General features: G+C 48.5%; 1 protein-coding gene and 1 non-coding gene across 5 annotated transcripts in view; both read right to left on the minus strand.

Moving 5' to 3' along the window:
* The window catches only part of PKNOX2 (PBX/knotted 1 homeobox 2), an 82,702-nt gene that overhangs the window by 29,638 nt on the left and 25,555 nt on the right, over positions 1-27,509 (minus strand). For all 4 annotated transcript variants that reach the window (XM_068977172.1, XM_068977171.1, XM_068977170.1 and 1 more), the window contains exons 3-4: positions 19,605-19,776; positions 5,768-5,956 (exon numbers count right to left, since the gene is read on the minus strand). In XM_068977172.1, the coding sequence (XP_068833273.1) occupies positions 5,768-5,956; positions 19,605-19,776 (361 nt within the window). The remainder of the gene's footprint in view (positions 1-5,767; positions 5,957-19,604; positions 19,777-27,509) is intronic.
* Positions 720-791, minus strand: TRNAW-CCA (transfer RNA tryptophan (anticodon CCA)). The gene has a single exon. It is a non-coding gene; the product is annotated as a tRNA-Trp (tRNA).

Here is a 27,509-nt window from a genome sequence, read left to right on the forward strand (position 1 = left end):
TTCTCCACTGAAGAATGGACGTCTTTGGCAATTATGATGATCAGACTCAAGGCATAGCCCCTAGAAATCTGGCTGCAAGATACTCCATTTGCAGTTAGAGATTGTGTTGCCGTGGTTTTTATGCCCTTGGAACTGAGCAGGCTCGGTAGATACCTGAACAGATGCTTGAGGCATGAGTTTCCCCCTAAACCCTGGCCTCTTTGCTCCATGGACTGTTCTCTCTGTTCCTCCCCTTCTCCAGACTTCTCTTTACAATGGGTACGCTCATACTGAGAGCTCCCAGACTGTCTACTAACCGCCCTCCACTCTCCTGAGTGAAAAGAAAAAGTGAAATGAAAGCTTTAGTCACTCAGTCGTGTTCGACTCTGCAACTCCATGCACTATAGCCCACCAGGCTCCTCTGTCCATGGATTTTCCAGGCAAGAATACTGGAGTGGGTTGCCATTCCCTTCTCCAGGGGATTTTCCTGACCCAGGAATTGAACCTGAGGTCTCCTGCACTGCAGGCAGATTCTTTACTATCTGAGCCACCAGGGAAGCCCCAAGGCTAACTACCCCAATCCCCTACTGACCCAGAAGTGAAGTGAAGTGAATTGAAGTGTCTCAGTTGTGTCTGACTCTTTGCAACCCTGTGGACTGTAGTCCGCCAGGCTCCTCTGTCCATGGGATTCTCCAGGCAAGAATACTGGAGTGGGTTGCCATTTCCTTCTCCAGGGGATCTTCCCGACCCAGGGATCGAACCTGGGTCTTCTGCACTGGAGGCAGACGCTTTAACCTCTGAGCCACCAGGGAAGCCCCCTACTGACCCAAGCCTGCCTGAAATGCTCCGTCCCTCAGGAAGTCCTCCCAAAGCCAGTGGAGCTACAGCTTCTCCAATCACATTAGCTTTGAAAATTCTCCTGCAGACCTGTCTGATCCCTCTTGAGGTTGGCTCAATCTGTCTCTGGACAGGAACAGACCCTGGCCATGAGGGTATACAGGTGGGGCCTGGGCTTTCCCAGCGGGAGGTAGAAGGAAGCTGAGAAGTGACTGGGCAACCTCAGGCCACATACATGCTTCGCTAAATCCAGACCCCTTCCAGCAGCTGCTTTCCTGCCCTTCCTCAGGGTCCTCTTGCCCCTGAGCACTGTATGCTCACAGAACTTATCTAGATCTTCAGGTGGGACACAAGCTCCCTCCCACTGAGGTTGAATGCTCATCCTGGAAAATTCATAGTCTTCTCTCAGGACCTAGTGCAGTGCCTACAGTAAGAGTCCCCCTAGAGCTTGGCAACTGAGTGAGAACTGTGGCTCAGCCCGATCTGCCCTGGAAGAGAGCTGAGGTTTAATCTCCAAGGGGAAAGATGGTTTTAGGTTAAATGCAAGCTTGAGCAAGGCCGGCATGAGGGTCTCTTCAGTGGAATCAAGGAAAGTCAAAGTGTTAGTTGCTCAGTTGTGTCTGACTCTTTGAGACTCCATGAACTGTAGCCCGCCAGACTCCTCTGTCCATGGGATTTTCCAGGCAAGAACACTGGAGTGGGTTGCCTGCCCTGCTCGAGGGGATCTTCCCAAGCCAGGGATCGAACCCAGGCAATTGCAGGCAGATTCTTTTACAGTCTGAACCACCAAGGAAGCCCCTGGAATCAAGGAAGAGCTTTCTTGCTAAGTATCTGCCCACACAGGAAGCCTGGGCTCTGCTGAGTAAGAAGCTAGGATGTCATTAGACACAGGCAGGGCAGCATGGCTTCCTGGGGAGGGGGAAGAGCAGGCTGTGGCCCAAGTCCTTGGAAACCCCAGTTTACCTCTCCTGCTTGGAAGCAGCAGTCTCCTCTACATGGCACTCCCATTCTACCCACTAAGAGAAAGCTCACGCTTCGAAATGGAAGGCCAAGTGGGGAGTATGCCCAGACCCCACTGTGCCAGATGGGGACACGGTATGGCATCTGAGAGAGGGGGACCAATGTGAGTAAAAAAAATATCTCCCACTTTGCAACACAAGACTGGATGATCAGCACACAGGCAAAAGCATGAGCCAGCAGTTTGCAACAAAGCTGGCGGCCGGCCGGAATGTTGATCCTGCGGATCATGTTCCTGAGGGGAGACACCCCTCCCCAGGCCAGGCTGGCGTGCACTGCGGCTATTTCAGGCTGGGGGGGGATTAAGGTCGAACCATGACGAATGTGTGTGCAGATGGACACACACACACACACACACACACACACACACACACACACACACACTCCTCCTCCTCTCTCCTTTCTGGTACTGATTCCCATGCCAAGACCCCAGGCCTGCCTCCTGCAGAGTCTCAGCCTCATAGGTCTCTCCTTCCTGGGGAGGCCCAGGGCCAGCCTGCACCCACCTTAGCAAGGAAGAGATGGGAGCCTGGGAATGAGGACAGGGCGACACACACAAGGCATCCTGCCCACCTTCTCCTCTGCACACCCCCAGGACACTGCACCGACCCCACCCCAGCCCCTCCCCCCTACTGCAGTCACCGTCTCTCTTTCCATCTCTTTCTGCCTCTGTCTGTCTCCAGCCTCACTTTCCTCTTCCTTCTGTGTCTCTTCGTCTTTGTTGCTCTTTTCCTCCAGTTCTTCATCCTCTCTGCACCTCCCTCTCAAACCTGACCCTTGAGACCTACTGTATAGCACAGGGAACTCCGCTTAATGTTATGTGGCAGCCCTGGATGGGAGGGCAGTTTGGGGAAGAATGGATAGATGTATATGTATGGCTGAGTCCCCTCGCTGTTCACCTGAAGCTATGACAACATTGCTCATCAACTAAACTCCAATATAAAAATTGAAAGTTTGAAAAAAGAATATAAGACAGAAAAGCAAAGCATACCCTTGATATTTGCCTTTCTTTCCCTCCTTCTCCTTATTTCTCCTCCCCTCCTCAGCCTTCTTCTTGCCTCTGATTTTTCTCTCTCCATCTTTCTCATCATATTACTTCTTTCAACAGAAAATTATTGGTTAACTACCATGCACCAGACTCTGTGTGGTTACTGTCGGGTATAGGTATAATAATATATGAAATCCCATCTTTGCTCAAAAAATGTTTGTTATCCAGGAGAGGAAAATAAGGCTTACACAAGTGATGATGATGCAAAGTCACATGTGATATTTACCACATAAATGGCCTGCCATGCCCAGGAGTTAGCTGAGAGAAAGGAAAGTCCAGCTTTGGGGTGAGGCATCCAGGAGGCCTCTATGGGGAGGCAGCCTTCTTACTGCCCTTGGCGCAGAGGCTGGGTTCTGTCCTGCAGAGGTGTGGGGACCTCACCCAAACGCACGGGCATGGAAGAACAGTGAACGAGGAGGGCCTTGAATGTCAGGTGAAAGGATGTGAAAACCCTGGGGGGGCTGGTAATCAGAGCTTTTGAGCAGGAGAAGGGCTTGAACAGCGCTTTAGATGATAAAGCCAGCCGCAGAAGCCTAAGAGGTGTGCGGATGTGAAAGCACGCGCGTGTGTGTGTGTGTGTGTGCGCGCGCGTAGGAGGGCCTCGAGGTAGCCACAGAAGAGCAGAATAGGAAGCTATAACAGTAGCTTGTGTGTAATTACCTGATTCACCCACTGAAGCCTGAACCAAGGAGGTGGGGGCAGAGACAGGAAATGAAGGGGCCAGTCTGAGAAGTGGCAAACAGGACCACCTCGCCAAGTGTCTTCTCTCTTTTTCAGTGTATTTGTTTTTGTCGGATTGTCTGAGCTCCCCTTTCTAAGTGGATCAGAGGCCTTTCTGCAGCGGTCACCCCAGGGCCAGCTCCACTGTCAGGCACTGATGTGCTGCTTGCAGTGATAGAGATCAAAGTTCCTTCCTCTTCTCTCTAAGCTCAGAGGCACTGGATGCTGGGATCCCCCAGGAGGACTGACTTCTGCAGACAGCACCTCCCATGCCTGGTTCACCCAGCACCCACGTTATCCTTCTCTACAGTGTCTCCCAGTGACCCTGCTTCCTGCAGGACAAACCTGTCGGTCCCGGGACTTCAACGTTTCGGGGGCCCCTGTGGCCACTAAGCCCCCGGCCCTCCTTTCTTTCCCCTCTACCCTGGTACACCCCCAATGCCAGAGCTCGAGCTGGGGCTGGAGGGCCCAGAAGGGGAAACCCGGTGCCTCTCCAAGGACCTGATTATTTCCAAAGACTTGTGCTAATTTTCTGATATGATCCTCACATCTCTGTGAGGCACTAAATCCTCATTACTTTTCCTGACCGATGCATTCTAATTAGATCAACACTTAAAACAAATTCACAATAGCCACAGGATGGCTTTCCATCTCATTAACTCCTCACTTATTATTTTCATGAAAATTACTGATAAAAATGTGCATCTCCATTTGGTGAGGCCTCACAGCCTCCTCGGCTCCTATCTTGCATCTCTCCCGTCACCGGGGCTGCGCAGCGTCGCCATGGTAACCCACAATAATAGAAACTAATAAATTACAAACGAGATGCTCGTTGAGCAATTATTGTCCTCTTTTATGCAAGTTTCTTGCTAATTTTGATCATAAGGGAAAGTACAATAAGACTCTGAAGGAATGAGTCTATTTCAAGAGAATATTAGCAAGCAGGAGCCTGGGCGGCAGAGTTTAAGATCTGTAATAAAGTGATTTGGTGATTTCACGCAAAGGGGAGAGGAAATAAACTTCCTGCCTTGTGTCTCCTGCAGTACTCACTACTGAGTCCCCCAGAGATCCCCTGGGGGTGGGTTCGATGTGACTTTTGTGGTCAACATGTACAAGGCGTGGCTGGCCTTCTAGAGGTCACCCTGTCCCTTTCCCTGCCTCTGCCAACCTAGAGAAATAGACGATATGTGTTGGTCCTTAAAATTTACAGGTTAAAAATGGCATCACCTTTCTTTGGCACTCTTTCCAGCACATTTCATCAAGCATTCTTAGAAAGTTCACCTGTATCCCCAAGCCTGATTGTCTCATGGGTAGAAGGCTACGGCAGACCTCCTGTGGGATCTCCATGTGCCTGTCCTGGACTCAGAGCTCAGTGGGAGAAGAAGGTGGTGAGCCTAGGGCTTATAGAGACACCAGTGAGTTGGAAAGGTATCGCCAGGAAGCTTTTACAGTTCATAGGTTTGGGGGAAATATTCTGCCCTGGAGAGAACCCATTCTCTCCTAGAGCAGAGTTGTTGTTTCCACAGTTCCCGGTTCCCTTCATCCTGGTCCCCAGGATGAAGGTGGCAGGTGAATCTTGAGAGGAGCGGGTGACTTTAGGTGGCTTATACAGTGGCCCTGAACCGCAAGGCGACAGATGTGCCAGGGTGAGGTGAGCAACTAGAGAATGATCGGGGAAAAGCTGTCCCTTGGGAAGCTTCTGTCTTCTTCTATTGAGTGGAATTCAAGAGAGGACCACTTCCCTCAAACCCTCCTGCCCAGAACACAAAAATTCATTAAATCAAAGCCCCTGGAGAATCCAAGGGGTGGTGCTGGCATGTTCGATTCCATTCCCAGGTCTGTCCTGCCTCATCCTCCAGCAAAACTCTCCGTCTCCTTAACTTTTGTGCTCATTTCCTGCAATTTCTTGGACCCAGAAGCCAGGAATCACTTTGAACATTGTCCTTCTGAGATCTAGTCATTTTCTAGGGAATACTGATGCCCTGGCATGGTGAGCACTGGGCTTTCGAGGGTCTGGCTGCCTGGAAATACCAGGAGGAACGGACCAGAGGATGCGTCTCGTGACGAAAGGATCCAGCGACTCTAAACCGTTTCCCTAAACCACGGACCTTCTGACACCTGGCTTTGGAGCCTGGCTAGGAGAGAGGGCCCAGTGCTCTGTGTTACCTGTGAGTGAAGGTTTATGGAGGGCTGGTTGGGGGAGTAGGGCCCCCCGAGGTCATTCCTGAGCAGATTATCACTGTGCATCTTGGTTTTGAGGCAGGTGATGTACCGGTTACAAAAGTCCTTGCAGAGTTCATTGACTTTCTCCAGCTCCAGCAGGTGGATTCTCAGCACCTGGATCGCCTTCACCATCTGTGGAGAGGAAGGACAGGGGAGCTCAGGTGTGTCTGGATTCCAGTCCCCTCGCTGCCTTGACCCTTGAACCCCAAGCACACCAGCAGAGAGAAGCCCATTCCTGCTCTGGCGATATAGGATTTAAATTCTCTCTGTGGGTACATGCAGATTGTTAGCTTATATTTTTAAATGCACAGATTTTTTTTTTTTACTTAAAAAAAAGTATACACAGCTACCCTGGGTCTTTGTTGCTGCACACAGGTTTTCTCTTGTTGTGGCGAGAGGGGGCTACTCTCTAGTTGCAGAGCACGGGGTTCTCATGCAATGGCTTCTCTTGTTGCAGAGCGCAGGCTCAAGGCATTTGGGCTTCAGTAGTTGTGGTGTACGGGCTTAGTTGCCCCGAAGCACGTGGAATCTTCCTAGGCCCGGAATTGAACCCATATGTCCTGCGTTGGCAGGCAGAGTCTTATCCACTGGGCCACCAGAGAAGCTCCTGCTTACTTTTTTGAACCTCCTGTTATCATAGCTGTCCTGAGGGCAGATGTGCTATTCTGAGAACAGCCTTGGAGATGGAAGGCCAGGTCTCCAGCTCTGGGCCTGCTTGTCTGTGTGGCCTTGGTCTAGTGCGTTAAGTTCTGCACCTCACTATCTGACAGCTGGACGCAATGACGCCCTTCCTGACAGCTGTGCACTTTTGCAGAAAGGAGGGTCTGAGGGAAGGCACAAGATTAGAAGGGTGTGGCCCTGAACTGGCATGAGGAGGACAGAGATCAGAGCTCCTTGTGAGAGCCCCAGGAGGTCAGGGACCGGCTGTTCTTAAACTCGTGGTCTGAGTGCCTTGTGTGACGCCAGTCGCCGTGCAGACACCCCATCAATGCCTGTTGACGGACCGCGTCATCCAGCGTGACTGAGCTGGGCGCTGGGACACTCAGCTGTCTGTGCTGGCTTTTTCCATGCCCTTCGGGTGGTTATACGTGAGCCTGCCGCCTCTTCAAATGGACCTTCCTAACCTTTCAAGGCAAGAAGCTATTTCTCAATTGAACCTTTTCTTTTTATTGTTGCTATTATGATGAAAAGAAAGCACTGTGGGAAGTAAGGAAAACAGAGGATGAAAAAGGCTGCCCTTGATCCAGTCACCCTAAAAAATAATGGGGTTTTTTTTGAGGGGGGTTCACATGCACATATGTCAACATAGTTCCAGTCACTCTGTACATGCAATTTTGTTTCCCATTTTCCCCCTTAGTTTACTGGATGTATTTTTCTAAGTGGCAGCATTGTTTTCTCTATTCTGGCTTCTAGCCTGTGGGCATCTAGAAGGGAGAAGTAGCGTCTAATTTGCTCATCCTGTTATCGTGGTTATTAATACATGTGGATACTGATAGTTCTCGAATGGGTAAAAGTTACTGAGTAAATATATTTTAAATTATTGCATACCATTCCATGCAATAATAAAGATAATAATATAATAAAATAATGAAAAAATAATAAAATTCCATGGGGCTTCCCCGTGACTCAGACGGCAAAGAATCTGCCTGCAATGCAGGAGACCTGGGTTCAGTCCCTGGGTCATAAAGATCCTCTGGATAAGGGAATGGCAACCCACTCCAATATTCTTGCCTGGAGAATTCCATGGACAGAAAAGCCCAGTGGGCTTCAGTCCATGGGGTCGCAAAGAGTCAGACATGACTGAGCGACTAACACGGCAATAATATATCATTCCATGTGTGTGCCCTACTTAGCCAATTCCTTATTGTTGGGCATTTAGGTTAATTCCAATTTTTCAACTTTATAAAAAATGTTAAGTGAGTATTTTCCAACTTTACAGCTTATTGATGCTTCTTCATTATTTCCTTAGGACAAGATCCCAAAAATGATCAGAAAAAAAAAATCTATGGACATTCTTTTGGCTCATGGTAGATATGGCCAAATCACTTTTCAAATAAAGATGTTGGAGCAATTGGATATCTACAAGCAAAACAGTGGATTTTCACATCTTACACAAAAATTAACTCAAAGACCAAAATGTAAGGCATAAACTGTGAAGTTTTTAAGAAAAAAAGAAAAAGAAACACAAGAGAAAATAATCAGGACAGAGGGCTAGGCAAAGAAGTCTTAGATTTGACACCAAAAACATGACCCAGAAAGGGAAACTTGATGAATTGAACCTTATCAAACTGTAAAATGTTTGCTCTTCAAAAGACCCTGTGAAGAAGATGAAAAGACAAACTACACAACAGGAGAAAATATCTGAAAAACACGTATCTGACAAAGGACTTACATCCAGAATATATAAAGAACTCTCAAAACTAACCAGTAAAATAACAAGCAATCCAATTAGAACATGGGCAAAAGACAACATCAGACATTTCACTGATGAGGATACATAGATGGCAAATAGCCACACGAAAAGATGTTCAGAATTATCAGGAAAGGGTCTTCTCTGGTGGTTCAAATGGTAAAGAATCTTCCTGCAAAGCAGGAGACCCAGGTTCTATCCCTGAGTTGGGAAGATCCCCTGGAGGAGGGCATGGCAACCCACTCCAGTACTCTTGTCTGGAGAATCCCACAGACAGAGAAGCCTGGTGGGCTACAGTCCATGGGGTCATAAAGAGTCAGATACGGCTGAAATGACTTAGCACACATGCATGCATCATCAGGGAAAGGCAACTTAAAACCGCAGTAAGATGTCACCACACACCCATCAGAGTGGTTAACATTAAAAACAGAGATAACACTAAATCTTGGCAAGGAATTAGAAACTGGATCACTCATGTGTAACTGGTGGATATAAAAGATGGTCCAGCCACTCTGGAAAACAGCAGAATACTTTCTTCCAATACTGAATATATACCATCCAGCTCAGCAGTTGCACTCTTGGGCATTTATCCCAGAGAAATAAAAACATGTGTTCACCTCAAAACTTGTATATTCAAAGAAATTTTATTTTTAATAACCCCAAGCTGGAAACAACCAAAATACACTTCAACAGGTGAATGGATAAAGAAACTGGTACATCTGTATCATGAAATCATACTTAGCAACAAAAACAAACTACTGATAAACTCAACTACTTGGATGGATTTAAAGGGAATGATGCTGAGAAAAAAAGCCAGTCTCAGAAGGCTACATACATAATGCCATTTATATAACATTCTTTTCTTCTTTTTTTATATATAGAACATTCTTTTAAATTTCAGAGATAGAGAACAGATCAGTGATTGCTAGGAGGTATGGTGGGGGAGGGAGGGAGGGACTGCTCTGTATCTTGACAATCAGAGTGTCTCCATGAATACACACGTGATAAAGTGGCACAAACTAAACACACACACACACGTATCGCTATGACTATATGTAAAACTAGTGATGTCTGAATAAGTCTGGTGGTCATACCATTGTCATCTCCCGGCTGTGAAACTGTCCTCTAGCCATGCAGAAAGGGAATCAGGTCTTTGCTATACTAATTCTTACAGCTGCATGTGAAGCTACAGTTACATCAAAATAAAAAGTAAAAAGAAAAAAGAGTGGGTGCTTGCCTTCCAAGATGATTGATGCTGACATAAGCCATGTAGACCCGTCTTTCTTTAACCCCACCCTCCTAGCTTTTGGCCAACATCCTGATGCCCAGGAAGACTAGCAAGGGCATGGCTCCCAGAGAACCCTACTGTCCAGGTGTGTTGAGCCGTAAGCTGTGTGACTAAGAGCCATGGCCACACCGTCTCTGAGCTTCATCAGCATTTCAACTGGAGAGTGAGAGAGGAGCCCCCAGACTCTCATCTGGATTGTCTGATGGGTAGGGATTCAGTTCAGTTCAGTTGCTCAGTCATGTCTGACTCTTTGCCACCCTATGGACTGCAGCACGCCAGGCCACCCTGTCCATCACCAACTCCCGGAGTTTACTCAAACTCATGTCCATTGAGTCGGTGATGCCATCCAACTATCTCATCCTCTGTCATCCTTTCTTCTCTGGCCTTCAGTCTTTCCCAGCATCTGGGTCTTTTCTAATGAGTCACTTCTTCACATCAGGTGGCCAAAGTATTGGAGTCAGTTTTAGCATCAGTCCTTCCAGTGAATATTGAGGGCTGATTTCCTTTAGGATGGACTGGTTGGATCTCCTTGCAGCCCAAGGGACTCTCAAGAGTCTTCTCCAACACCCAGTTCAAAAGCACCAATTCTTCGGTGATCAACTTTATAGGGACAGGGATTGTGCTTGGCTAATTAAAGGCTCCTGGAGAATTAGATGAAGTGTCACTCAGAGGCAGAAACTGACAACTGTATATTTTCCTCAGTGATCAATGTAAAGAAATAGAGGAAAACAATAGAATGGGAAAGATTAGCGATCTCTTCAAGAAAATTAGAGATATCAAGGGAACATTTCATGCAAAGATGGGCACAATAAAAGAAAGAAACGGTATGGACCTAACAGAAGCAGAAGATATTAAGAAGAGGTGGCAAGAACACAGAAGAGCTATACAAAAAACATCTTAATAACCAGATAACAACAATGGTGTGATCACTCACCTAGAGCCAGACATCTTGGAGTGTGAAATTAAGTGGGCCTTGGGAACCATCACTACGAACAAAGCTAGAAGAGGTGATGGAATTCCAGCTGAATATTTCAAATCCTAAAAGATGATGCTGTGAAAGTGCTGCCCTCAATATGCCAGCAAACTTGGAAAACTCAGCAGTGGCCACAGGACTGGAAAAAGTCAGTTTTCACTCCAATCCCAAAGAAAGGCAATGCCAAAGAATGCTCAAACTACTGCACAATTGCACTCATTTTATAAGTGGGCAAAATAATGCTCAGAATTCTCCAAGCATGGCTTCACACAGTACATGAACCAGAACTTTCAAGCTGGATTTAGAAAAGGCAGAGGAACCAGAGATCAAATTGCCAACTCCGTTGGATCATAGAAAAAGCAAGAGTTCCAGAAAAACACCTACTTCTGCTTCACTGACTATGTTAAAGCCTTTAATTGTGTGGATCACAACAAACTGTGGAAAATTCTTCAAGAGATAAGAATACCAGACCACCTTATCTTACCTACCAACTTACCTGACCTGTATGCAGGTCAAGAAGCAACAGTTAGAATCGAACATGGAACAACAGACTGGTTCCAAATTGGGAAAGGAGTAAGTCAAGGCTGTATATTGACACCCTGCTTATTTAGCTTATATGCAGAGTACATCATGCGAATGCCGGACTGGATGAAGCACAAGCTGGAATCAAGACGGTCAGGAGAAATGTCAATAACTTCAGATATGCAGATGACATCACCCTTATTGCAGAACGTGAAGAGGTACTAAAGAGCCTCTTGATGAAAGTGAAAGAGTGAAAAAGCTGGCTTAAAATCCAACATTCGAAAAACGAAGATCATGGCATCCGATCCTATCACTTCATGGCAAATAGATGGGGAAACAATGGAAACTGACAGATTTCATTTTCTTGGGCTCTAAAATCACTGCAGATGGTAACTGCAGTCATGAAATTAAAAGGCACTTGCTCCTTGGAAGAAAAGCTATGACCAACTTAGACAGCATATTAAAAAGCAGAGACATTACTTTGCCGACAAAGGTTTTTCCAGTAGTTATGTATGACTGTGAGAGTTGGACTATAAAGAAAGCTGAGCACTGAAGAATTAAGGCTTTTGAACTGTAGTGCTAGAGAAGACTCTTGAGAGTCCCTTGGACTACAAGATCAAACCAGTCAATCCTAAAGGAAATCAGTCCTGAATATTCATTGGAAGGACTGATGCTGAAGCTGAAGCTCCAATACTTTGGCCACCTGATGCAGAGAGCTGACTCATTAGAAAAGACTCTGATGCTGGGAAAGATTGAAAGCAGGAGGAGAAGGGGACGACAGAAGATGAGATGGTTGGATGGCATCACCGGCTCAATGGACAAGAGTTTGAGCAAGCTCTGGGAGATGTTGAAGGACAGGGAAGCCTGGTGTGCTGCTGTCCGTAGGGGCCCAAAGAGTTGGACACGACTGGAGCGACTGAACAACAGCTTTCTATAGGCACCAAGAATATCTAGCGCCTCCATCAGTACAATCTCTCTTAATTTTTAAAAATATTTATGTATTTTTCTGAGCCCGGTCTTAGTTGCACTATGTGGGATCTGGTTCCCTGAGCAGGGATCAAACCCAGGTCCCCTGCATCGGGAGGGTGGAGTCTTAGCTGCTGGACCAGCAGAGAAGTCCCTATAACCTCCCTTAATTTAACATTATTATTTCGATGAATAGTAAGTCTCATTAAATGCCAAACATTGTACAAGACCTCTCACTCGAATAAGATGCCAGTCAGCTTTGTCTCCTCCAGCCAAAATAACCCTAATTCATTAAACCTTTCTTCTTTTTTTCCTCCCTCTGTTCCTTCTTCCTTCCATCCTTTCATTTCTTCTTTCCTCTTTCTCCAAGCTTTCCTTAACTGGACTATTTTTCCTTTTCAATCAACATTTACTCACTTTAAAATCTTTCCATGAATACACACACACACACACACACACACAGGAAAGTACACATACCTATAGTCAACAAATACTTCTTATGTAAAAAGAATCAGAAAATACAATTAAATAGAACAAAATAAAAAGTAAAATCAATCCAAAATAGCTTCGCTCAGATGAAATACATGTGCAATGTGTTTAAATCAGATCTGATGCACAGTGGCTGAAAGTGGACCTACCTTTTGGTTTAATAAAGCACAGGTGAAGGATTACTTTTTTATGAGATAACAGACTTGGTTTAAAGATTTAAGACCATAGAGTAAATCACAATGGTATTTCAAGGCAATGAATATGTAGGATCTATTCAGTATTAGAGAAAAAAGTGGGCAATGCCATTAATATGGGGCAGCTGCCTGGCATAGCACAAAGCCTGTGGGATTTACCGTCAGCCCAGATTTGAGTCCAGGCCTACTGTTTACAGATTGAGTGACATTGGGCTAATTCCATGACTTCCCTTAGCCTCAGTCTTCCTCATCCCGGACTCACAGGATTTGATAAGGGCTAAAAGAGATAATAATGTGAAAGTGCTTTATAAACCACAGGGAACCAAAGGCATATACATTTTTGCAAACTCTTTTAATGATTTCTAATATCCTGTTGGCTTTTCTATTGCTATTTCATTTTCAGAGAGTGGAAAAATAATCATCCCCAGTTTTTTCTTCTATATTTTGGTTCGTGAATCATCCTCTAGCTTATTTCTAATGCAATTTTGGGTTTTTGCCTCTAAATCAGAGTAAACCTCTGGCGTATTAAACTATTTCCCTAAGTGATGGATGTCATGTAAAAGGTTATTCCAAATCTTCTAGTGCAATGAACAGTTCCATTTAATTTAACATCATCAACAACTGTGATGAAGGTATCCTTAATTCCTTTTCTCCCAGTTTGGCTTCATCTTTTAGCTTCTCTCCCCACCCTTTTCTTTCAACATACTAATTAAAAAAGCAGCCCTCTTCTTCTAAGTAGCATCCTTCACTACATCAAAACAAGATGCAATCTTACATTATAGTCTCATATCACAACACACGGGCCCCACATGCATGTGAGTGCTCAGTTGGGTCTGACTCTTTGAGTCCTTGGACTGTAGCCCGCCAGGCTCTTCTGTCCATGGGATTTTCCAGGCAAGACTTCTAGAGTGGGTTGCCATTTCCTCCTCCAAGGGATCTTCCTGAACCAGGGATCACTTAAGTCTGAACCTGCTTCACGTAAGTCTTCCTGCATTGGCAGGTGGATTCTTTACCGCAAAGGCGACCTGGGAAGCCTGCATGGCCTCACAAGTCTCAGGAAAGTCCACAGGATGGGAGGGAGCCTCTCTTTCTCCGGAAAGTCCGATGTCCTAAATCTATTATTTCCCGTCTGAGTATTTTGAACCAGACCTTTAACTTCGTCTGTAACGTGTAAGCTGATCAATAATGCTTACACTGAAGAGCTGTTGTGAACATTGAATGAAACCATGTACATGTGTCCTGGGCACACAGCAACTGTGTTGTATGTCAATTATTTACATCAATGTGCCCCTCCCTCCTCCATCAAGCACTTTTCTGAAAAGTGGCCTCTCTTGTAAGATTTCAACCTCTTCATTTGATAATAATAAATCCTTGCCTTTCAAAGCATTTATATACATAGCACTTTACAATATGCAAAACGCTTCTCTCTCCATTACCTCATTTGAGTCGCACAAACCTGGGGACCCACAGGCACGGTTATCATTCTCCTGGAGAACAGGAATCAAGACCCAGGGATTAGGTAACCTGTGAAATTCCAGGCAGCAATTAGGGAGTATCTCTGCCCTGGAGGGCAGACTCCTTTTTCCCTCTCCTTCTCTGCACTTTGGGAAGCTGGAATAGTCTGCTTCACATACAGATGAATTGGTAAACATGCATTCCTACAAGTGCTCTGAAGTGCTTCCCGCATGTCACTAGGGCAGCCAAAGCTAAACTCTAATTGGGAATTTTTCCAGGCCAGCCCAGCCTGGCCTGAGCAGTTGGAAGGGTAGGGTCCCTGGAACAAGGCCTGGAACATGGGAGAAAGGTGAAGACCAGGGGCTGGAGACTGCCAGATGACTGGGGGACAGACGAGCACTTAGGGAGGCTGCCGCTCAGGACAAGTTAAATACTTTCCAATGTGGCACTTCCCCTGCCTCATCCTCAGACTTTGGAGAGGTCTTGTGGTTCAGGGAAAAGAGGTGGGCTTCAGAAGCTAGACAAATCCCAGCTCTGTAATTAAGTGACTACGGGGTTCTCAGTCTTGGATTCTCCCTTCTGTAAAATGGGTATAATGATAACCCCTCCCAGGGCTATCTCATGAATTAAATAGCAGAGCTGGGTGCTAGGAAATAGTGCATTTTGGAGGCTGAGTCTGGGGCCCTCCACCTTCTGGGATGCTCTGCAGGATTCACATGGTCTCTACACTTCCTTGTTCTCATCTGTAAAATGGGATAACAAGAGCAACTCCCTCAACATCATACTGAGGGTGGAAGGAGATTTGGCCAGAAAAGAACTAAAGACGAGCGCAGAGGAAGTCTTAAGAAAAGACGGAGTCTAGGGCTGCATAATTGCTGAGTGTGGGCCAGGGCTCCGTGCCTGTGTTTGACTCACGTACGAGCTGTGTGGTCTTGAGCTATGATTTCACCTCATGTCGCAAGATCCTCATCTCAGTGAAAGTCACTCAGTCCTGCCCAACTCTTTGCGACCCCATGGACTGCAGCCCGCCAGGCTCCCCTGTCCATGGAATTCTCCAGGCAAGAATACTGAAGTGGGTAGCCATTCCTTTCTCCACGGCATCTGTCTAACCCAGGGATTGAACTTGGCTCTCCTGTGTTGCAGGCAGATTCTTTACCTTCTGAGCCACCAGGCTTCTCTCATCTTTAAGCCCCCTCATCTTAAAATAGGGATAGTAATAATCTGTGCCTTGTGGGTCTCAAAAGAGGATTAAATAAGATAATACAGGTGTAGTGTTTAGGACGACAGCACCTGGCACCCAGTAAGTATGCTATAAATGTTATTTATTACTGGCTTTGATTATTATTTCCTTTCCCTGTTCTGGGGTCTTGTGGGATCTTCTGCTCCCACTGAGGTGAAGAGGGTCTGGACAGAAGGCAGGAGGGAATGACTCTCTGAAGGGGTGCTGCCTGGGGTCCCTGTGGACCATATTCACAACCTCTGGCCTCTGCACCCCACCCCCTTCAGAGAGGGCCCAGGAGCCTGGGGGGCCCCATGTTGGAGCTGGCTTTGCGATCAGGCAGCTCTAATCTGTCCCGTGAGCCCCACCAGAGTCTCATTAAAATGTGCCCCATAAATGTTAAAAAATTTACACATAAAAAAATTCCATGCATGAAACTGAAACCGTACGTTTTACAGCCTCGGTTTGAAATCTTGCATAATATATAAAACCTCGGCCCTGCACTGGGGGCCCGTAAATCAGATTTTATAAAACAAAAAGCTTTTGCCTTTCAAAGGGGTTTAGGGAACTTGCAAATTTTACAAACTGTACCAACTGCCAGTCAGAGGCTGCTGGGCCCAAATAGGGGATCAATGGGCCAGGTGACAGAGGGCTGGTGAGCACTGAGATGTGTGTATGCGGGAGTTGGAGGCAGGGCGGGGGTGGGGTGTCCCTGGGGGAGCTGACCAGGGGAAAGCCACCCCCATGGTACTGAAATGGGGAGGTGGAGAGGGTCAGGGAGTGTGTGTACCAGTGGGAAAGATGCTTTTTTTTTTTTTAATAATTAATGTCATATGTTTTTATTATTCAGACTTGCATTCCTCTTCACCTTTCTTATCAGGGTTGTTTTTTGTGAGACGGTCATTTATAAACGAGGGCTCTGCTGCCCCTGGGGAAGCAGAGAGGTGGGTGATGGAGTGGAAGGAGTCAGCAGACCTGGGCGCTGACAAGTCACCGCCCTTCTCTGGACTCCAGTGTCCCCATCTGTAAAATGGACGCGCTGCTCTCTATGCTTGGGGTTTTCCCCCAGTGTTTTATGATTCTAAGTTTCTATTCCGGCAGCTGGCTAACCGGGAAGGGAGGTTCACTTAGAAACCTACACTCTTGGAACTTCTCTGGTCTCTGAGCAGCTCTGGGAGGGCTTCGTCAGCCGTGGTTCCCATGGGAACCTATCTGGGGGATTGTGGGAGTCGGGGAGGTGAACACAGCGATTTGCTTGGATGGGAGGAGAGGGACCAGCAGGAGTGGGCAGGACCCACGTCCTGGGGGGTGGTAGGCCTGGTGGGGCTGGCAAGGAAGCAGGATCTGAGCCCCGCTCCAGGATCCAGGGTGGAACAGTTTGGGGGGATCCCAGTGTCCTCGTTACAAGCCCATCTGTGAAAGTCAACATTCAAGGGCAAAGGAAAGCCGCCCTGACACACATATATATAAAAAATAAATCTCTCAATTATCTCAGCTCATTTGCTTGGGGTCTCATTTTATGTCCCTGCTCCGCTGCGCAGTATATCTGTCCGGATAAAGAGTTACAGTCCGCTGGGCTACGTGTGCGGGGTTGTAAAAAATACAGATGCCAAATTAACTGGCTGTGGCACTCGGCAGCTGATTGAGCTGATAATGACGCGATCTGACCTTTTTCTAATTTCTAATTATGTGCATCTCGGCAGTGCCGGCTGCACGACTCTTGTTCTAATGATGGCTCCTGTGGTCGGCCTCCTCACCTCCCCACTCCTGACACAGGACCACACGTGGGATGGCAAAGGGCACTGCCTGATCCCGGCCCCAACCCCTGGAAAGTTTCAGGCTCTCAGCCACATAGTCTCTCTGATGGCCTGGAGGTGACGTGAGGCGGCTGGAATGCCTGGCCTTAGTGATACTGCATTTGACCTTAACCTCCTGGATGCCACGCATTTTCAAAGGCCATTTAGTTCCACTAGTCATGGCATTAATTTTCTATGACAGTCACAGGAGACAGGTATACTGGCTCTACAGATGGGGAAACCGAGCTTCAGAGGAGCTGTCGTCAAAGTCTCCCAGAGGGTGAGCTTGGCCTCATCTCCTTGGCTCCTTCAACCACCTCCATTTAAATAATCGATCCACAGTCACTGACTGTGGCCAGCTCCCCCAGGTAAACTCCTCCGGGTCCATGTGAGGGGGAGGGCTGTGCAAAGCCTGCTCCACCAGTGGACCACTCCCATCACTTGGGATAGAAGCCCAGGGGGCACCAGGGGTCTGGGGCCACTGGGGCAACCGCTACTGCAACCCCACCCTCAGATCAGCCGTGGCACATGGTGGACACTACCACGTTTTGCTGGATTAGACGAAGAAATCTGAGCCTATGAGTGAGCAGACTCCTGAGAGACCCAGGTAGTGTGGGCCGGGGGAGAGCATGGAGATGGTCACTTTTTGGTATTTCCGGGCTGTACTCTTGGGTTGGCCAAAAAGTTTGTTCAGGTTTTCCCACTACATCTTATGGAAAATTCCAAATGAACTTTCTGGCCAACTCAATAGAATAAGAGGTTGTCCTGGGGCTGGGAGGGGGAGGTGTCTTCCAGAATTCACCTGGCAGGTGGCAGTGGGCAAGTTTGTGAGGTTTGTTTCGCCAGGACTCCTACTTCTGAAGAAGGTTTATATTCTTTCATATTACTCAGCCAATTTTAGGTATTTCCCACCAACTGAGGCCTCAGCTTCTTTGGGGGGTCAAGTGAAGGGAGTGTTCATTCCAGCTCCCACACAAACGGCTGCCTCACCTCCTGGCCCCATGACTGCTGCGGGTTAGCTTCTAAAGACCTGATTCACAATTGTGGTTCTGAGATTCTGATCAGATGAACAGCAGGGCAGGGGCAAGTCTGCCTGCACTAACTATCCGACCAAATGGAGAACCTGCACGGGGACGACTCTCCCAGGGGACCTGAGAGATAGGGGACTGTGTTATCGGGAAGGATGTTAGCTCAGTCACAGCCAGGAGCCAAGCAGAGGTGCACCTGGGGCTCCCAGAAACCTGCACTAATGCTCCTAACCTTGGCCAAGTGCGTATCCTCTGTCCTGTATCATAATGCACCATAACACTTCATAGATTTCCGGGCCAAGGAGGGGGGCCTCTCCTGGTAGCTCTCCTGGACTCCATAAGGTGTCATATTCAACTCCTGAGAGAAGCGGCGGGGTGGGTCATTCACAATACAGAATAATACCCAAGTCATTTAAGTCTGCTCTGCAGATGCACTGTGTGTGTGTGTGTGTGTGTGTGTGTGTGTGTTTCTTCCTTCCTTCCTGGAGTCACATTTGCTTTCCTAAATCTGTTTCCCTTTGGGGAGTAGGTACTAACTAAATTCTGGATGGAGGTCAGCACTATAATCAATCAACTTGTGGAAGACGTATTTTTCAGAGTTTCCAAATTTACCAGGCACGATCTGGATAATCCACCCACAGCAAAATCAAGAATCGTGGTTAATAATCCCAGGATAGCTGTTGTCATGACGAACAAACAGAACGGTCTCTCCACAGCTCTTTTCTCAGCAGGATTCCCAGGGCTAGACGAAGAGTTAGAGTATCATCTAATCTATTGGCTCCCAAGCCTTATTGAAGATTACAGTTGTCTGGGAAACCTTTAAAAATGTGCAAGTGCAAGTCCCACTAAACTTATTGAATCCTGCTTTCCAGGTGGAGGGGCCCAGGAGCATGTACTTTTTAAAGCTGTAGTGATGACCTGGATGACAAGTTAGGCTTGGGAGCCCGATCTACTGTATCCCAAATGGGCAGGACATCTGCTGGTCTTCTCAGTAGAGAAGCTGATCTTCTCATTTGTTGCTTCCAGTCTTCCTATCCACTGATGTGCTTGAATATGCATGTCACCCTCCTCCTTCACAATGTAGCACATGGCCATCAGCTCCTCTCTGGGCAGCCCAAGACGGATTTCCCAGCATGCCAGGATTCCAGCCCTCGGAACAGTCTGGATGCCATGGCCCTCCCCTCCTCCCGTCTGCACTGCAAGAGGGTGGGAGGTGACGCTGGTGCTGCGGGGGAGGAGGAAGGCAGAGCTTTGGCAGCATCACCAGTGTGCACAACTCTTGGTTAAAGGTTCTCAGCTGCTGGAACACCAAGGCCTGCCCACAGCGGGGAAGCACCTTTCTTTGCTGAATGACTAAATGAAAGGATTGCTTTTGGGGCATTTGGAGGGGATCAGAGGGCGGGACAACCCTAGCCAGGGTGGGGGTTGGAGGGTCTTTACCAGATTGTCCAGTTCCGGGTCATCGCTGAAGAAGGGTTTGTGTTCCTGCTCCTGCTGGTGGACAAAGTTCTCGATGTCCACATCGAAGCTGGCGGACGTGATGCACTCAGAGCCCTGGGTGGCCTGTTCACATTTCTCAAACAGCAGCGTCAGGAGCGGGAAAAGAGGATGCCTGCGGGGATAGCAAGAGCTCACACATGTGCACCCAGAGACCTGCTGGGCTTCTTGCAGTGCAGAAGCCTTCAGGGGCCCATCTCACCTTCCCATCACCTCTTCTCCCAGGGTCCCACTCCTGGAGGAAGGCCCCGGTCCCCACGGTCCGCCGGGACAGCAGCATGTCATACCCTGGCACGGAGGATCCAACCTCCTCATTCCTGGGGCCTCAGTGGCTTCTGTTCCTCCGCTACCGGGAGCCTAACTGTTCTCTCAGTCTAAATAAATTGTGTGGATATTTGAGGAGGGATGCTGGGTTTAACTCTTCAAAGAGGTAGATGTCCATTTCGTGCTCAAGGTCAACCCGGGAAAGAAATATGGGAAATGTCCAGAAAAGTCCTGGATGTGAACATCCGTCATTGGTCACAAATCCGCATTGGCTGTGTCCAGTCAGCCAAGGGCGGTACCTGTGGGTTTGCAAGTGTCGATGAGGGAGTGGGGGTGGGGCGTGGAAGGTGTGTGTGTGTGGACCTGGGTACTCGTTACATATGGTGGGCAGATGTCCCCACCCATCCTGCCTCTGCTGGCTGACTCAGTTTAGGTCAGACACCCCACTTACATGTGACACCTCCCTACACATTTCCATCAACACCCACTTAGCACAACTGCAATTAAATAATAATAAGCATCATTACGTGGCCACTGTTTTTCCCCAAGACTGTCCCCGTCTCAATGATCACTGTATCCTTAGGACCTTGCCTTGACGCTCACAGCAGGCACTTAATACATATTCGGTGACTGACAATGAACTGATGAATGAAGAATATGTGAGCGTGAGCATGTTTGGCGACACGGGTGGTTCTGTGATGGATGGATGCAAGCTCAAGTGCTTACTTGGCCGCTCTCTGGGTCTTGGTTTCCACATCACCAACTCTGGGAAGCTGTCCTGACTGCCCCACCCTGCAACCTACACAGACCTGGCTTGCTTGCCTTGCCACCTGCCTTCCTCACTAGACTGTCAGCTACATGAGGGCAGGAAGCAAGCCCATCGTATTCTTCACTCTCTGCCCAGCGTCTAGCAGTGACTGTACGTTATCCGAATAAACATTTGTTGAATATACATGTATGTTATGTGTGAGATGTCATTTGCACATGTAAGTGCATCTCCTTCTCATTTCTCTGTAGCCTGAGTGAACAGCTCTGTCTTCACACCCAGCACCTGTGCATGTGCTTACATGGGTGTTGACACTGGACTCTGGAGCCCCGTTCTCCCCATTGTGGTTCCCCAAAGCATATGCACATCCCTCTCTGGCTTCTCACTGAAGTCCCCTGGGACCACGAAATCTGGCTCCTTTCTTTTTGATGAAAATCTGTTTGCTGGGAGAGGAGAAAGCATGTGTCAGGCCTGGTCCCCAGGCTCCTGCCAACGGGGCTGCTGTAGCCAGCACCACCCGGCAGAACTTCCTGCAATGATGGAAAGGTTCCACAGCCTCCACTAACTAACCGAGGCCAGCGGACACTTAAACTATGGCTGCTGTGATGAACAGATGAACTGACTTACAAAGCAGAAACAGACTCACAGAGAATGAACTTCTGACTACTGGGGGGCAGAATGGGAGGAAGGATAGTTAGGGAGTTTGGGTTGGACATGTACACACTGCTGTACTGAAAATGGATAACCAACAAGGACCTAATGTAGAACACTGGGAACTCTGCTCAGTGTTATGTGGCAGCCTGAATGGGAGGGGAGTTTGGGGGGAAAGGATACATGTATATGGATGGCTGAGTCCCTCTGCTATCCACTTGAAACTATCACAACTTGTTAATTGGCTATACTCAAATATGAAATAATAAGTTCAAAAAATGGCTGCTTTGCCTAAGACCTTGAATTTTTAATTCTAATTTTAACTAATTTTAATTTAAATAGCAACATGTGGCTAGTGGCTACCATATTGGAAAGCACAAGAAATCTTGAAGAGGAAAACCCACTACGTTTCTTCCAGCAGGAACACTGTGATTAACCACGCCAAGAAGGAATGAACAGCCAGCCTACAGAGTGTTTATAGGCAGATGGGGAACCCCTATGAGCCTGTCCCATCCTGGGATTCTAATAATTTTGGACAGAAAGGCAGAAAGTGCTGAGACCCATCCACACCTAAACCCATACCTGCTGGTCATTCTACCCAAGCTCAGGGGGAGGGGGCATGGAGGGGAGGTGAACTCCTGTCTAATGAGCCACCTGGCTTGGCAGAGCTGTGCCTGGACACTGCTGCCCTGACCCTTGGTTTGGGAGCTGATGCATAAACAGCTGGGCTCCAAGGCTGCAGGCTGAGTGATAGCATGGAGAGAAAAAGGATCACTATCTGAGGCTAGCCTATCTGCAGCCCCAAAATTGCTAGAAGATCTATTCAGCCCCCTCAGGAAGCTGGTGGGAAAACAATGGGTTCGCTCAGCCAGCCGCTGAAGACAAAGAGAAAACCAGGTGAAGGGGTTAAACTCCAGTCTAAGTCTTCATTTGCAGCCACTAATACCGCAGCATATTATAGTCTAATCTAACCTGATCCCAGTTTAATGCAAGATTCTCCTGGCCCTGAGTGGAATACCAAAGAAAGCCTCCACGGCTGTGATTTAAGCAGAGCCCTGCAGTGGTTTAGCTGAGGGACATGAAAGGCAAATTCCAGACGGTGTTATGAATTATTGCGCCTTATGAACCTTCCTACTCTCAACAGATGCCTGCTGCCATTTAAACAGCCACTAGATCAATTAGGAATGAAAGGCACAAATCGACTCTGTACAAGGGCACTAAATTACCAGGAACTAATAATCCGCAGCATCGTGCCAGGTGGTGGGGGTGCAGCCCGCCCCTACCCCCACGGCAGCCGCTGGTCACTGCACCTTCCTTTCTCACGGGTTGGAAGGAGGGTGGGCAGCTGCTGGAAGAAGAGGGGATGGTGTGTGTGTGTGTGTGTGTGTGTGTGTGTGTGGGTATGGGTATGGGTGTGGGTGTGGGTGTGGGTGTGCATGCATGCATGTGCACCTGGGTTGAATGTAGGCTGTCAACAAGAGCAAGTGTGAGTGGCATGTCAGGGACTGTCCTGGATGCTTTTATCTGTGTGCACACATGGTGTTATGTCTTGTGGGACTGTGCACATACGGGTTGTGTGCATGGAGCTGGGGTGCAGGGGTCGTGTGCTATGAATACACTGTGCATGTGCCCTGTATTATATGCAGTGTGTGTGTGTGTGTGTGCTACATGTTATTTGTATGCAGTGTGTGTGCGAGCATCATGCATTCTGTGTACACAGCGAGCATGGCATGTGGGGCGGGAAGAGGGAGCTGCTGGTGGCTACATCTCCCAGCCACCAGCCTTGGGGCCGGGGTGGTGGCAGGAAGCAGGTTCCTCGGCTGCTGTCCTGGTCCCTTCGGAGAGGAAAGTGGTCAGGGAGGGCCTCTCTGAGGAAGTGGCATTTGAGTGAAGCCTCCAATGATGAAGAGGCACTCAGGCAAAGGTCTGAGGGAGGGGCGTTCCAAGCAAGAGAGGACCAAAGCACTTGGGAAAGAAATGAGTATGGCGTGTGTCTGGAACAAAGTCCAGGCGTGTGTGGCTGGAGTAAGGTAGGCGAATGGAGGGAGATGAAGTCCAAGAGGTGAACTTGCAGATCACAGGGCTCACAGTGAAGCGGGCTTTCAGGGCCTGGGGTGGAGGCTCTGTCCCTTCCACTGGGGGACAGTGTGCACCTTCAAGGCAGAGCTCTAGCACTGCTCCATCTTATAAACCTCTCACCAGGAGGGGGCAGATCTCCCTGCTGTGGGGTGTGTGTGAGAGAGAGAGATGAAGGCATACCCGGAAGTGTTTTCTATGACTTATGTAAAGTCTCAGTGGAAGAAAACTGCTTTCCTTCCTGGTCCTGCAAGTGAAGTGAGCACCCGTGGAGCCCAGAGCAGGCTTCCTGGTGGCTGCCATAGCCCCTCTCCCCAGCCCCTCCTGGCCTGAGCAGCACTTTCAGCTCCCAAATCCTCCCTTCATATCCCACCCTTCCACCTCTGGGTGGAACACCCACCCTGATGCCAGGATCCCTGAGCCTAGGGGCTCGGATGACACCTCTGCTAACCCACAGCTTCTCACATGACCCCCGGGCAGGGTTGGTGGGGCTGCCCGTGGCTCCTTTGCTTATCTATCTAGATCTTTCCATCACCTGGATGGCTACCTGCTAACCCCAAGTGTGGGGGCTGCTGGGACACTCTGGGCCAGACCCAAGAAGCAAGTTCAGTTTCCCAGTGACTCAGCAGTTTGTTCCATGGCTGTGTTGATGCTAAGGGCATCTTGAAGGCTGTTCCTAGCCCACTCCACAGCCCCTTCCCCAGCCGCCCATCTTATACTGCCTAAGGGTTGACTTCTATTTCTTAGATACCCTCCAATGTCACTCCATAAAGCTGGGGAAGAGGCTAGAAGCCACCCTCAAGGAGTCCTTTCCAGTAGCCCTATTTTGGCCCTGGCGCGGAGGACACAGTAGCTAGGGCAGGGACCATGGGAACTGGACACATTAGCCACCCAGGTCACAAGGGGCCAGTCTGATCCAGGCATGGGATGGGGAAGTGGCATTTCCAGCTATGGATAGGATACTGATGCTGCCATTCTTGACATTCCCTGAGCTTCACCCTCTCCAACTAGAAAATGAGTTTTAATGAGTTTCACTTCCCACTGTCCAGATCTCGCCCACTGTGGATCAGTACCCTTGAGAGGCTGGAAGCAGAAACGTGGAGACTTGGTCTCCGGTGCCCAGATGCTGACGATCGAGATGTGAAAGATGGCCATTAGGCTTTCTTTCCAAAGACCCAGGAACACCTGACCTCCAGAAGAGCTCACCTTCTCCCTCCCTGATCCCTCTCCACTCTTCTCCCCACGTTGCCTCCCGCCTGGCCGCCCCCTCCACCCCAATCTCTCTTAAGCCGTTCAAAATTTGGAGGAAATAAATCTCACCGCGCTAATTCAGGGAGAGTTTGAGCCTCGTCGGTGCAGAACAAATAAAAGGAGTGAACCGGCATGACATTCTACTGCAGAAGAGAGGTCGTTTCCAGCCACTAATAAAAAGGATTTGACACAGACTAATAAAGAGAAATGAATTTCTCTAATGGCCTGATTTAGCACATTCAGCACTGTGCCTCTGCCTGGGTGCCGGGAGGGCGGGACGCCCCGAGTGCCGACAGAGCCGGGCACGGGGGACGAGAGATGATCTCAAATAAGATTTTATTATTTCTTCTCTCTTTTCTGAGTCCTCACCAACCACCGCCCCCCCACCAACCCCACCTCCACCCACATCAGACCTCTCCCCAGGAGGACCTGAACCAAAAGCAAGCTCAAGATACGCACTTCTTGTTAACGATCCAAAGAAATAAAGAACCCCTCTCCACAGACCCGCAGTCTTGTGCTGGCTTAAGAAGGTGATTAAACCGGATGTGTTGATTTCTGCAGGGGTTTAAGCCATCATTTGGTTTAATTACTTCTGACATTTCTGCCTTCTTGTTTTTTCTACATTGCCCAAATTCGGCAGTCTAGAATGCCCAGTTTGGGGCCAGGATGTGTGGGGTTGCCCCTGGGAGACACCCCACCTGCCATAAACTGGGCAGGATCTTGGCTGTGTCCCTTGCAGAATTGAATTTGACCCTCCCTCCAGCAGCAGAGAGGCTGAGACCCCCTCGGCAAAGCCCCAGATTTTCTTGAGAGCAAAGTGATCTAGGTCCTCCCTACTCCCCCGACACTGGACACACATTTCTGATGAAGCTTCTGAGCGCATCCTTGGGCAGCTGTGCATTTTATTCCTTCCTGTCTCAAGGCAGATGTTCATAATGTAGATGGCCCGATAGGTCTCACTAACATTTCCAAAGACCTTTTGGGATGGAGACCCCAACCTCCTTGGTAATTTTTACACTCACATCTAACTGAAAGTTCCCTTCTAAGGCTGAAGTTCATTACCTTTTGCTAAAGGACTCAAGGAAAGAAAAATAGACCCTTTTTCTGCTTCCCTTCCTTCCTCCTTGGACAACCTGGATTTTAAAGGTTTTTTTTAAACATTTCTTTCTATTCAGAGGACCATAGACAGAGAAGCAGAGATAGGAAAAGAAAAAATGCAAAAATATAGAGCTTCAGTAGATAACCAACAGGGACCTACAGGACAGCATGGGAAACTATACTCAATATTTTGTAATAACCTATAAGAGGAAAGAATCTGAAAAAGAATATATACATAAAACTTAATCATTATGCTGTACACCTGAAACTAACACAACATTGTAAGTCAACTATGCTGCAGTTTAAAAAGTCTTTTTGAATAGTGCTTCAGAGAGGCCACAGTGCAAAGAGCACAAGAGACAGAGAACAGACAGGCAGAGAGAAACAGAGCCCCATGGGCTGGGGGAGGGGAGGTGATGGCCACACGCAGGGGCTGACATTAGCACTGAGCTCCCTTTCTGGGTGATAAACCTTGTGATTCACAGTCATGCCACTCTGTCACTTCTGGGCCTCTCAGCCAGCCATCCCTCCCCTTGTGACCTTGGCCAGAATTGCAGACCTCAATTATGGGTCCAGCCATGTGTGTGGCAGCCTGCCTGGCTGTCCACTCCCTGACCTTGGAGCCCCCAGGCCTGTCCTGCAGCTCCCTTCACAGCCCAGCGTCAATGCTCACCCCTCCCTGAGCCTCGGCTGCTGCCTCCGATGGGGATGGGGTGGGATGTCAGAGCCCCCAGGAACTTCCTAAGAATGGACCGTCCCAAGGGAGGCAATGTAGAGTGGGAGAGGAAAATTTCCAGGTGGAAGTTTTTATTTTTATTCTATTTTTTTATTAAAAAAAATTTTATTTATTTATTTGGCTGCACTGGGTCTTCGCTGCGGCATGCGGGATCTTTAGTTATGGCACATGGGATCTAACTCCCCAACCAGGGATTGAACCTTGACCCCTGCATCGGGAGCTCAGAGTCTTCTCTACTGGACTGCCGGGGGAGTCCCAGAATGTGGAGGCTTATAGTGATGAGGCAGAGGGACTCGAGCCAGGTCAGGGTCAGACCTCTGCACAGGACATGAGTCACCGGCCAGAGAGGTGGGGTGAAGGAGGGCAAGCAGCGACACGACCAGCTCACCAGCCACCCAACCTAGTCTCCCACACAGTGGGGGTCTCAAGTTGCCGAAGGCCCACCACCCTGGAAACTACCCAGGGGCTGGCGTTGTGACCTTTTATTTCTAGTGCCCGGTGTCAGAGGTTGCTGGGACCACAAAATCGGAGTCAATGGTCTGGAGACACCCGCCCCTTTCCTGGCCCCGCCCCTTTCCCTTTCACAGCCAGAAGGCCCATTACCAGCAGTCAGTCTGAGAAGTATAGAGACATCGTTCCTGGATTTTGAGGAAACAGACTCAGCATCATCAGATGAGGCGCTTCACAGTGTGGTCTCAGGTTTCTTTTCAGCACCAATTGACAGACTCAGAGGAATACGTGATGGCTGGACAGAAAGCAGGTGGCCCCCAGCCCCCTGTACCTGTATAACGCCCTTCACCAGCTCAGGCAAACCAGGCTGTTCACGCCCCTGCTGTTCCTTCCACCTGAAATACCTGTGCCTCAGTTCAGTTGAGTTCAGTCGCTCAGTCATGTCCGACTCTTCACGACCCCATGAATCACAGCACGCCAGGCCTCCCTATCCATCACCAACTCCCGGAGTTCACTCAGACTCGCATCCATCGAGTCAGTGATGCCATCCAGCTCA

This window comes from Capricornis sumatraensis, chromosome 8 (assembly GCF_032405125.1).
Source record: "Capricornis sumatraensis isolate serow.1 chromosome 8, serow.2, whole genome shotgun sequence".
Classification (NCBI taxonomy): domain Eukaryota; kingdom Metazoa; phylum Chordata; class Mammalia; order Artiodactyla; family Bovidae; genus Capricornis; species Capricornis sumatraensis.